Source organism: Diachasma alloeum, unplaced genomic scaffold, assembly GCF_001412515.2.
Source record: "Diachasma alloeum isolate Michigan unplaced genomic scaffold, Dall2.0 Dall_scaffold_00187, whole genome shotgun sequence".
NCBI classification, from domain to species: domain Eukaryota; kingdom Metazoa; phylum Arthropoda; class Insecta; order Hymenoptera; family Braconidae; genus Diachasma; species Diachasma alloeum.
In genome coordinates, this window is record NW_021680353.1 from 286,138 (window position 1) to 299,762 (window position 13,625).

The 13,625-nt window shown below is 36.6% G+C and overlaps 1 protein-coding gene across 1 annotated transcript in view; it reads right to left on the reverse strand.

The window, feature by feature from the left end:
• Window positions 1-13,625, reverse strand: part of LOC107048352 (chaoptin) — a 116,799-nt gene that overhangs the window by 102,616 nt on the left and 558 nt on the right. The window contains exon 3 of the mRNA XM_015271494.2: window positions 12,810-12,990. Within this exon, the coding sequence (XP_015126980.1) occupies window positions 12,810-12,990 (181 nt within the window). The remainder of the gene's footprint in view (window positions 1-12,809; window positions 12,991-13,625) is intronic.

The following is a 13,625-nucleotide window of genomic DNA, read 5'->3' on the forward strand; positions in this document are numbered from 1 at the left end:
TGTTTTCCATCGGAGTAAAGGAATAATAAAATTCTTGAGAGCAAATGCTTGTGATTATTTTACGTGGGCTCTGAAACGCCCTTCGAAAAAAATTCAATATTTTCGCGCAAAAATATGAATTTTTCTATAAAACTAAACCCGAAATATTCATAATCGATATATCCATAAGGAAATGTCAAAACAAATGAAAATTTGACAACTTGGCGCATTGTAAAAGTAGTGGGAACATGACAGTATCTCCGACCTCACGTGTGGCAATAATTCCTGTATTTTGAAATACAACAACTGCGTGAGAAATCTTTATTTTGGAATGCGATTTGGACAAAAATTTTAGTCGTACGATTCTCTACTTTTTTGGTCTGAACAACTTGTTTCCGGAAAGAAATTCTAACGAATCACATTGCGCCTAACAATGAACAATCGCGAGAACCTGGCCTCCAACGTGGTGACGCGCTCGAAGTTATTGCAAAACGCTGTATCTTTGTTATTTATCATGATATTGAAAAAAAACAATAGCATCGTATTTGCTGCACACCAGAGCATCTTTTTCATTGGAAATATTTTTAATAAATATCCACATGGTGTCACTACAAGTAGTTGAACAATTAATTTGTTGGTAACTTTTGATTGCATCGTGTGGTCAGGATAACATTTATATATTCGGACTCAGCGTATCGAAGTACATGAAAATTCTCCCATTTTCAAAAAGTAAAATTCTGTACATGATACCCCTATGTAGCCTACGGACCGCTGACATTGCCCACGCCAATGGGATTTTCTCCCCACAACCGATCAGTGCCTGGCTCCTGCGGCGAGCCTTTGAAGCCCGAAAGAATATTTTTTTTTATAACAAACAATTGGAGGATGTTTGCAAATCATTTCCCTATAATTTATCACAATCATTTTTTTCTCCATTTTGTCATTATTTTACGAAGTCGATAGGATGAGTAGATCCGGAGATAATCTGGTGCCTCTTATTTATTAATAACAACAATACAAAGATACAGAACGAAAAAAATTTTATTCATATTTCTTTGTCAAGGTGTCCAGAGTGGACGATAAAAATTCTGATTTTTTTTCATCATTCAGAGTTGAGTGATTAACAGTCAAATTTCTATATTCTGTAAAGAGCCCCTAAAAATGGTACTTTTTTGACCATTCTAGGCCATAACTTGACAACGATTGTTGGAAAAAGATTGAACCTTTTTGGAGAAACGTAGAATTAGTAAACGAAAAAAATAAGACCACTCCCATTTTTTTACGATTTTTTTTGTTCATACTGTACGTGTTCAAAGTCAGGGGTCTACACTTTTCAATCCGATAGTAGTCACTATACTACTACCAGTCCTGGAACCCGTGCTTGAAATTGTTCAATACCTCTAAGCTTGGATTTACATTGGACACCAATATTCGGCCACGCTTGGTTGGATTCTCTGAATTCGACTTCCCGGGTAGAAATCACGCCGCTCGAGCTCGCCTCGGAACCCGTATCCCAGCTAGAAATACGCCACACCGCCCCAGCTTGGGATAAACTCTACGCGCGTCACATGTACCCGAGGTTGAGCCGCGTCACGCGCTCAGAGCCCAGCGATAGACTATTACGCGAAACGCTTCGCCGGGCTTTAGTTGAATGGCCACTGCTCAACCTCAGGTTCATCTCCAATTACTCAATCCCAGTATACTTAACCTCAATAATGATTTGACAGGTCCGATGGCATCGTGATTTGAGCGAAAAAACAATCGAATAAATGTGAAGATGGCATGCTTTTTCAGATGAACAATCACAAGCTCATCAGAAATAACGTGATATTAACTAATCGAATGGGATTAATCTGAAAATACAAGGTAGAACAATTCACTGAAACGTAGTCAAAACTTTCTTTTTTCTCGCGAATACAACAAACAAAATCAAGAAAAATAATCACTTGAAAAACGTTAATGAACCTTTATTATTAATTATCAGCGCTACAGGAGAGGATATTCTTCATTTTTCGATAGGCCTACGAGTTCTAAGAATATTCTACGATTTGTTAGGGAAATGGTGAATACAGGTATGCCAAAATAACACACATGCAAAAATTCAACAGAAAAACCTAGCGCTTTCTATTAAATTTCTATTGGAATTCTATGAGAATTCTCTGGAAGTTCTATTAGAATTCTATTCGTTTCTTGCGCCGATTCTATAGGAGATTATGCAACTTCATAGAGTCTTTTTGTTAAGGTAAAATTTGGTGCAAGAAAGTAAATAGGTTTTTATGTTCCTATAGATTTTCTTAGGCGTAAGATTTCTAAGTTTTTTCCGCTCGGTTTTTCTTCTTTTCTTTTAATCAAATGCAGGAACAAAACTTGGAAAATTCATGCCCAATAGTTTCTGTGGAAGAAATCCTAACAGAATAAATTATCTAGAAAAATCAATGGATTTTTTTCTACAAACAAATATCTATTAAAAATGCAGGGGAAAGTTGCATAATTTTCAATGGAATTGACGCAAAAAAAAATAGAATTTTTCAATAGAATTGCAATAAAACTTAAATAGAATTCTCATAGAGCTCCAATAGAAATTCAATAGGAATTCTTAGAGAAAGTGCCAGGTTTTATATTCGATGACAGAGGGAAAAATCAGTAAATTTCAAATTTTATAGAAAGTTCAATGGAATTCCATTTTTTTTATAGTAAGAAGACAAGGATTTTCCAAAGTATTCAAATTTTAAATCGATATTCTAAAAATGCATAAATATCATTCTATTCCACCCTCCACTCGAAACGACACGACTCAATCGGAGCTGAGTTCTAAGCGTTGAGCCACAGCTCAAACTCAAGTGCCGGGTTATGCCGTCTGATGAGCGTTCGACTGTGAGCCGGTATGGAGCGGCGTGTCGCGGCGTGAACTCGGGTCAAGCGGCAAGCAGAGGCTGAGCTCGCGCTCACCCGAGTTGCGGCTGAATCCCCGGTTGAATTTCTACCCGGGTTAGAATACTAATATTGGGTCAAGCTTGGTTGAAGCCCCTGAGTTCAAGCTTGGAATACCAAGCTCGAGCCATGATTGAGGCTACCTTGGTGTCCAGGATTCAATTGACAGGGTATCGCCAAGCTTGGTTTTACACAGAGGATTACTACAGGTTCAAGCGTGGTTATAGCTAGGAATTCCAAGGCTTGGTTGAATCGAGCTTGAACCCATTGTTCAGACTTAGAATTCCGCACCTGGGTATATGTTCTATAAGAGTGTAAATGTTGGATAGAGTGCCGAATGAGATCCAAAAAGGGCTTCAAAAGGCCGTAAAAAATGGGATTTGATTTGATAGATATTATCACAAGAAATAAATGACGTCAAAAAAATTCAACTCAGTCACGTAATTTTCCAGATATCAAGAAAAAGAGATTGTCGAGAAATTGCTGTATTTCGGAAACTACTACGATTGAGCTGAAATTGCGCCCGGAAGTGCTCCAAAGTAATACGAATTATGTAACGAAATTTCACATTTTTAGCTTCAACTTTAGTCCTTTTTCTATGAAGATCTATACAAATTTTCCGAAAAATTCGCACACACATCTGGACATACATACACACATTTTCTAAGAACATCATATCTTCAAGTTTCGTGACATTCTACGTCATTTATAGGCAAAAATAGAAAATCGTCAACATTTATGATTACAAACCTTCCATTCGGAAGCAAAAGCAACATATTGAATATGTTGTGACGAAAGCACTTTCCGACTTGTTTTACATTTAAACTGAAGTAGTAAACTCATCAACCCAATGAATACACGCCCCAGCGATTTTGAAAGTCCAGTCCAGTGTCCCCTTAAATCGAGAAATTATTACTCAAAATTCGATACTTGATTTCTCTATTATAGTTTTCCCAATAATTACAAATACAAATTCATTGAATCAAATATAATCTTCACTACACAATCGAATCTGAAGTTGGCACCCTTGAACGAGCTTGAGTTTCCATTCAGAATGAAGTCAGTAAGTGTCCCGAAAAAAAAATTCGACGCATTCGACAAACCCAAAGCGCTCATCGCCAACTTAATTTTCGTTCAAACTGTTTCGGCCGCTTGATTAATTGAACCCGTCACAATATCAACAAGTTAGATCTCTGAGAAAAGTGGTAATGCAAAGCTACTGGTGCGCTCTGAAGAGAATTAATTCCTCAAGAGCACTTGATAATGAGTGGGAGGGTGTATACAGCAATAATACTGAAGGGTTCACGGGGGGGGGGGGGNGGGGGGGGGGGGGGCGAGAGTAAAGGAACCATCTGAAATATCCCCCTTCAGTAGTAACACCCTCTATTTAGTCAGCCCCACGCTTCAACGTCCTCATTTTCGTGCATTTCCGTTATTCCCATCTCAACCCTGTTTACAATGTACGAGAATGCTTCTCATTGCTCCGAGCTAGAGTTACTCGGTGTGCCTTCTACTCCGGGGGAAATACCGCACCGTGCTTGATGTAATATTTTTATTCATATTTTCGAAGAAAAAAAAATGGTGAAAAAAAATGAAACAGGAGGAAAAACCAAAAAACGTATTTACAAACGGAGAAATGAATTACACGACCTCTGCCCTTTTTCACATTTTTTCCCCTCTTTTTCTTTCCTTTGAATAGCCTGCTTGGCTGACACGTACTCTATGTACGTACATATATGATGTATAAAAACGCGAGAAAACTCGCCGGTAGAGATGGGTATACAATTTGAAAAGTGATACCCGGAGTCACCTTTGACGTGGTTCTCCTTCAGATGCGTCTCTCTGCCACTCGATCATCAAAGGGCTCTCACAGGAACGACGAATTTTTTTTTATTTTCATTCTCTAACAAAAATCTGGCACATCCCGCGAGTGCTCGATTGTGTATCAAGTAGTATCTAAACTCTTTTTTTTCATTGTGTATGATTTTTCGTGTTGCCGTTGTATATATTTTTTTTCATTCAAGCTACCAACAATGCACAATGGCCCGCGTAGCCGGTGAATAGTTTGCGAAATTTTCCAAATATTTTTATTTTATCCACACTGTCGTCGATCTTTCCATTTATTCCTCGCTTTTTCACAATTTTTTGAATATTTTTCGGTGGAAAATTTTATTGCCATCGATTCGGGGCGTTTTACTCAACTCCTTTGTTTGACGAAATGTCATGGGAATCTCACTGAATGAATTACTCGAATGCTCGATAAATATTTTTTTAAATAAATAAATAAATAAACAACATCAAATGTTTGATGGAAATTGGTAAGGGTTTTCATATGAGGTCATGACTACACTGAAAACACAATCAAAGAAAAAATGCAAGGACAATTCTGTAAAAGAATACCGAACACGGAGAGAAATACTCAATAAAAATTACGTATCTTTTCCGTAATTCCGGAGCGAAATGTGGTTGTAGGAAATTTTACGGAACTGTCACGGAATTTTTCCGGAGCGTTCCTTAATTTTTATTTGAATCTCTTGTGAAAAATTACGATACCGTCACTTAAATTTTCTGAGTCGATTCCGTAATCGGTGAGTGAAGTGAGAGTTCCGTAATTTTTACTGAATATTTCTCTCCGTAGGATTTGGCACAGAAAATTCAGACGAAAATTTTGAACAGTGCAAAAATGATCACAAAAGGAATTTTTTATGCCAAACATGCGAAGCGTACGCCGAGATGAAAAATTTTTATTTCAAAAATGGATTTAATCTTTTCAGAAAAATTTATTCTCTGTGCAATATGTAATTTCTAGCACTACTTCTTCATTATTTGCTACGTTATTTCGCTACCCCAGCACATATTTTGCGCCCGGCAAATGCTCATTCTACAATGACATGAGGAATAGTAGTTTGTCGTTTCGACTTTTTGGTCTGTGATTATTGGATATATTCAGGGTGTCCCAAAATGAAAGGTCGTCCTTGTAAAAGTAGCTCAGGGGGCTCATTTGGATACGAAAAGTCTAATGACATTTTTCCCTTCGACGCTTTGTTTATGAGTTATCAAAAAAAAACGACAGGCAATCAAACGCTTTTCTCCAATAGAGCGATCATATCCCCTTTCTCATTTGAGGCGAAGAAATGACGGCATTGAATGGACAATCGATTCCGATCAATTCCATTCCTTGATTATAAACGAGAGTGGAGATATTAATTTTTTACTTTGACTCTGATTTTTAGGGTTACATTGCTTGTAGGAGCCAAATTGTTCTGACACCACGTTGAAATTCATTGCGGTTTTTCTCAGCCGGGTATGATCATAGGAGAACATTTTTTTTCAGCTCATTGTGCGTTAAGTGCCCAATCAATTGGCATCATTTTCATTCCTTAAGCCTAAGTAAGAGAGGAGATATGAGTTTCCAAAGAAAGGGTGTTTTGCGTTGAATTTTCGTTTTGTTGGCGAATAACTCGTTAACAAAGCGTCGGAGAGAAAAATGTCATTAGACTTTTTCTCTCCAAATGAGCCCCCCGAACTACCCTTACAAGGACGAGCTTTTATTTTGGGACACCCTGTATATGTATGATCATATAGTATGATGAATGCCATTTTACATGTCACAATGTATTTAAATTTTGCACATAACATCTTCACTAATATACGGTTAGAAGCAAGAATATGTTTTTGTCTTGTGGCATTTTTCTTAAGGATAATCGAGCGAGCCTGGAAGGTTAGAAAAAAAGCAGTTATTTTTTTCTTTTTTTTTACATATTCTTTAAATGATGGAAAAGGCGTGTGCAAAATTTTAGACTGTTGGGGAGCATGGTTAATTTATTATGAATTTTTGAAAAAGTGGTCATTTAACCCGTGATCTTATGGAAATTACCAAAAAAACTGCAAAACCCAAGGAAAAAATACAGCCAAAGTCATGAAACTTTAGACACATTTAGAACATGTGATCAATGATTTTTTGAGTGAAAAAGATTGTCGCCTAGGAGCATTGTTTATTAATAATAGCAAAAAAAGTACTGAAAAATGAAATTTCTGCGCACGCAGCCCGAACGAGCAGCAACGTCCCAAGTACCGATCGGGTGGGGGTAGCGCGGTCAATTTAAACGTCTCTTGAGAGAGAGCGATGAAGCGTTGTGATTGAAGCTCCCTCGAGCCAGTGGTACCAGCTCCTGGTGAAAAAAAAAACTACCGACGATGTTGCCCCTTTTTCGCATAGATTAATATTTTTTCATTTATCAAAAAAAAACAATCTGAAAACCATTGAATGCGTGGAACAGCTACAAATAAATTTGATTATCTCCAAAAATAATTTTCAACCGGAGATACTCTCTAATATTTGAGTTTTGAGGCTTTCGCGGCCAATATTATTATTCATTACGATGGCTTCCGGATGGATGCCGCGTCTATATTCAGCTTTTTCCCTAAATTAGTCTTCCCCCTAATATTGCCTGAATTTTGAATCCGAATAGGAAAAATTTTTTTGTTCAGCGATTGCTTTTCTGCAGGAAAACAATAGAAACCCCTCCGCCTCACCTCCTACATTTCCTCGTCGCCCGATTATCCTTAACTGAAATAATAAAAATGATATGACAGCAATCTTGTAACTTCAGGACAAAATATCTCTTGATAAACTTCCCTCTATAAAAGATATTTTCATTCTGAAGTCATTATCTTGTATGAATGATCCGCCACTTGAACTAAATATTTCGCTGTTGTTGAAAGCAGAGTAGTCATTCATATTTGAAGACTTTCGAATTCGAACAAAATAATTATTTCTTTGGTAATTTTCAGCTGCTGAATTGTGGGCCCAAACAAGACTTGTTTGAGAACTTGTTCGTTTTTCTCTTAGTGTATATGTCCCATGTGAGAATATTTGATGGAGTGAAACAGATTTACTTGAGGGAAATTGACTAACTTGATAGAAGAAAATTTAATAACATTCATAAAAATTAAATTTTCATCGTGATCAGAAATATTCAGTAGTAATACCACGAGACGAGGTCGAGTGATATTCGACAGATTATTTTTGGTAATCGGATCCTTCCCAAACCGACTCATTTTGACTTTCTCCATGACTTTCTTCCACTCCACAGGATAATATTTGGCAGTTATTTGGTTAGAGAAACAATTGCAGAGCTAGAGGGAAATTATCAAAAGCTACAGGGAAATGATCAAAAGCTAGGGGCAAATAACCGCTGTAATTTTAATTGGGAAGTACTTCATGTTATTGAATACTGAACTCTGATTGGCCCAGGGAAGGCCAGCTCCGATTATCAAAAATAATCCTAGAAGAATTTGAACTATTGGCAGGAAAAAATATAATCTATTGTAGGACAATGATTTCATTTGAGAGAACTCCATAAGTTTATACCATAAGAAGAATACATTGACGAGGATAGAAAATTGTTGTTTCCTCTTGAAATTATTGTTGGTTTCATGGAAATTATGAGTATTTACTGGACAAAGATATGCACAACTCAATAACATTCCCTTGATAAAACCGGAGCCTCATAGTAGAATGCCTGTAGAATGAATGTATTTACCCGAAAACATAAATGTCTGACGAGAACAATTACTACTATGAAAATTATCATGTTTCCGTGGAAACTTTCTTTTTTGTCCACAAGTAAATTCATTCAACACGACAAAATATCTCTTCAAGGGAACATATAATTTTTCGGCAGAACAAATTTTTTCTCTCAGTATAGTACTCTTGCACCAACTCCTCATAAATTTTACTGTTCGTTTGTGAAAATTTACGGTACAATAAGCAAAATTCATTCTTAACCTCACATTTTTTCCGCGATTTCAAATAAAAATTCCTGGCATCCATTTAATTTTCGCTCTCCGATTACCTAGATTGTATAGTAATTTGTGCCCCAATTTTTTTCTCCATGTACCGAGAAATTAAATGAACTATCACAAGCGGGGTATGAGAGGATTTCACATAAATTTTGAAAGGATTGCGGGCAAAATGATGCACTGAACGTGATGACGCCGAGAAAAATGGAGTATCGGGGAAAATGTGAGCGATATTTTGACTTTCTGCGCCCATATAATCCCGTGGGAAGTGGACGTCCATATTACATCTTGTTTATTCATTTCCCTAGTATTAAATTCGGGAAGCCGAGGTTAAATTGTGTCAGCAATGGGTGATATATGATCCTCCGCGGGTAGAAAAAACGGATTTTTGTTACAATATGGTTTTTTCTCATTGAAAATCTGTATGAGAATATTTTCCCCTCTACTTCAAAAAAAAATTGTCTTGTTTGAGAAGTGAATGGAAGCAGACATCCAAGTACCTGACAATTTTTGCTTCCGAATGAAAGCATTTTAATCCTTCCAATTCAAGTTTTGGATTTTTTGTGTTATATCGACCCATTATGATCCAAAAAGTCCGAAAATGTAATTTTGAGACCGTGTCCGTTCGTCTGTGTGTGTGTATGTATGTATATGTGCAGTAAAGTTGTTTTTCAATTGTTCGCTAATGAATGGATGGAATTGAACCTTTTTTTTCAAATGTAGGTATTGTTAACCTCTATCGATCGCCATTAATTAAAATACAATTCATCGATTATTTTTTTTAATTTTCGATTTTATTCGAAAATCCGTTATGCCACGATAACTAAAAAGAACATATTCTGAATTAATTAAATGATGGCTTAAAAATTTGTTTGGATGGGAGAGTTTTGCCACTTTTTGCTTGCCGAATGGAAGTATTCTAATCGTTCGGATTTAAGTTTTGAATTTTTTGTGTTATATCGACCCATTATGATCCAAAAAGTCCGAAAATGCAATTTTTAGACCGTGTCCGTACGTATGTGTGTGGTAAAGTTTTTCTTCAATTGTTCGCTAATAAATAGATGGAATTAAAGTCTTTTTTTAGTGTAGTTATTGTTGAGCTCTATCGATCGCCATTATTTAAAATTCAATTCATCGATTACATTTTTTAGTTTTCGATTTTTTTTGAAAATCGATTATGCCACGATAACGAAAAAGAAAATGTTCTGAAATAATTGAATGATGGCTGAACAATTTATTTGGATGTCCCTTTAACCGAGTTCGAAGATGAAGGCGATAGCAATAATCGTTATTTTGATTTATTCGAAAATTATCGAAGGGCTGAGGGCAGAGATAGAACTGTAAAAAAGACTATCAGTTGTATAGAAGAAAAGACATAATAAGAATAATCATGCTGATAACATTCAACTAAGTTGGCAGTCTGACAACATTAGGTAAATGAAAAATCTTACTGAATTTAATGGAATGAAATAAACAATGAATTATACATGACAGAAGGAATCGACGTGCAAAATAACCATTCGGAGGCATATTGCCAATTTATTAGCAAAAATAACTATACTATACATATACAATACAAAAGCAATTTCCCACTCGTTTGTTTTAAAATTTTTTGTAAAATTTGAAGTTAAATTTTCACTCAACTCGATAGTTGAAATTTCAATAATCTTTTTAAGATTTTTCGAAGTCCGAATTTGACTTTTCACTTTACAATGGGGAAGAATTTCGGAAATCTCCTTTTCGCGGAGAATTTATAAACGAGAATTCAATAAGAAATTCATAAAAATAAATTTGCAAACCTAGAATGAGTTTTTCTTCATTCGTAATGATCTCAAACATCAATTCCATGGCGAAAAAATAGGTTATCCGGAATATGGATTTCCGCCGTTATTCATTTATGAATAACGCTTCAAGAGCTACAAAAGGATGCTGATAGAGGGCATCAATTATTTTCAAATTTTTCTAAGATTTAATAATTGCAAATCGAAAAATCTGTAGTGCGCTGAGTTTGAAACTGTAGATGACACTTGAATTTCCTTGCGGTTTATCGGTAATATCATCGAAAAGTGTTCTTATATGGAGAGAAAAGCTAAATAAAAAAAATCTAGAAAATCGTAGTACAATTTACTTCACAAAAGGTAATCGTGGAGCAAAATTGTAATTCAATAAAAAATACTTTTTGCGGAGAAAATCTTACGATTCGTACGGTAAAAAAAATATATATCGATGCACAAATTATTTTTTCTGTACAGTAAAATCTCCCGCACCGATACGGCGTTTTTTTCTGGCACCTATGTGAAATATGTGAGGACGGACGGAAGTGAAATTTTACCAAACCGCGTTTGATAAAAAAAATCATGCGCCGTCACAGAAAAATTCCTACACATATGTGAATGATTACGAAATATTGAGCTGCTCAATATTTGCAGTGATGCCGCGAGTCGAGACGAGAAAATTCCATTGCGCGCCTCATTTCGTCGATCGTACACTACGAAAAAACTTTTGCCAAGGAATCATTTTCTTGGGAGAATTTACATTTTTAGGAGCGTATTTCCCTAAGTCAGTCATTCGTAGGTGGTCCATGTCCATCTCAAATATTACATCTCACACATTACAATTACGTTGAATTATAAGATGATTATGCTACACACGACCTTGTATGAACACCCTTCATTATTCTTTAATGTTTTCAAATTTGAGATTTTCTTACGTAAAATAATTTGGAATCATTCCCAATGTTTATAATTATCAATGGAGTTCATTCAAGACCATATTCAGCATAATCCTCTCATAACTAACATAATTGTAATATTTGGAGACGGGCTTGGACCATCTGGGAATGACTGGCCTGGAGAAATACGCTCCTAAAAAAACTTCTCCCAAGAAAATAATTCCTTGGCAAAAGTAATTTTTTTCTCAGTGTACATGGTTCTCCCGTCCCGTCGAGAGTCGAAAGATTCTCTCCCAGGCTCTCATCTCGTCTCATCACACATGCAAAAATAACAGTCTGTAAAAATAAGAATCAGAAAATACTAGTCAGAAAAAATTAAAATCTGAAAAAATAAGGGTCAAAGAAAAACTCTCTATATTATAAAAATCCAAATCGACTTCTGGTGATAAAAATTTGGTACTCGAAAGTAAGATTCCACAATTAAAGGTCACAAGAATCAACATAAGGGTCACGAGGATCAGAACAATGGTCATAAGGGTCAGAATAAGGGTCACAAAGTTTAGAATCAAGGTCACGAGGATCAGAATAAGGGTCACGAGGGTCAGAATGAGGATTACGCAGCTTGGAATAAGGGTCACGTGGGTCAAAATAAGGGTCAGAATAAGGGTAATAAGGGTCAGAGTGAGGGTCACGAGAGTCAGATTAAGGGTCACAGCGATCAGATTAAAGGTCATAAGGGTCAGCAAGCAAGCAGGGGGTGTAGCTCCCTAGTAAGTGTATAAAAATAAGCGCCAGAAAAAATAAGGGTCAGAAAATATAAGGGTCTCGTCTCTCATGTCGTTCTCTCGGCGGACGTTTCTCGTCTCGTCTGTTCATTTCTATCTCGAAACACTGTCTCGTCTGGTCTCGTCATACTTGCCGTCTCATTTTTCTCGTCTCTCGGGACATCACTAATTGAGCAAATATTTGCGGTCACAGAGGATAGTTATTGATATCATAAGTGGTGAATTTTACTCTTTCGGCACAAATTACTCCACGTTTAGTAAATTTTCCTGAATCAGCGGAGAAAAATTCACTATTCGTTTCGCACTTTTTTACGATATAGAGTGAAACAGACCTAGAAATGGACTCCGCTCCGCGATTACTTAAATTATTTGGTAATTTTTCTTCAACCTTTTTTCTCCGTGCATATTTCCCAAAATATCACGAAAATCACGTCCAATGAATGAATAGCCTTTCAACTGTATTTTGTAGAATTTTATGTAAAAAAATAATTATTTCACTCTTCATCAGAGCTAAACTACCACAAAATAAACCGTATGAAACTATTCATAATTTGGGAAAAGAAAATTCCTTACTGAACCCACGGACTATCCATGTCCCCCTAAATTCGAAATAAAATAAAAAATTTACACTCTCATACCTGGAAAACGTGCAAACGGTACACCGAGACAACTGATGTCCATTTTCGTAAACTCCTCGTCATCCTGTATCCAGCATAGACACATCGTGTTGAAAGCACAGGGCACGTTGTACGAGTCGAGTAGTCGTACGTGACATTGCAGTAGAATCAGTATGAGACAAAGTAACTTGCTCTTCTCCATCTGCGAATGTCAACGTAAGAGGATTGAAGAGTTGTATTCCACCAAAATATACCCAGTGTATATTTCACTCCCCCTTCATGGGAAGGAAAGAACCGGAAGTCAAAAAAAAAAAAAATAAGGACAAATAAAGAATCATAGGAGGCGAAAAATAACATTTAAAAAACCCACACGAGAGCACAGGGGTGAGAGTGGAGTGGGTGGCTGGGGTTTGAGTTAACCCAGCAAAAACGTAAACAAAACTTTGGTTTATCTTATAAAGTGCAGGAGAAAAAGTCTCTCTAAAAGTCGTTCTTCGGTCAACCCATCGGGTACCAACCGCACCGCTAAACATCTCTCTCACTTCATTCTCTCCATGTTTTTTTTTCACTCTTCTATCTCCTCCTCATTCTCCACTTTTCGCGTGTTTCCGAGAGTTTACGTAAACTTTTGGTGAGAGAAGAAATTAAATAATTTTTTTTTCCTCCACTCTCACCCCCACTCTATCTTCATGAGGAGGGTAAAACTCCTTCCGCGACAAGTGTATCTCATTTGCAACGTCGAACTTTCCGCAACCGATTGGAGCTGTAAATTCCGTTTTTTATGCCTCTTGAAAACTGCTATTTTTCAACCCCCTCCCCCTTCCCTGGGGGGGGGGG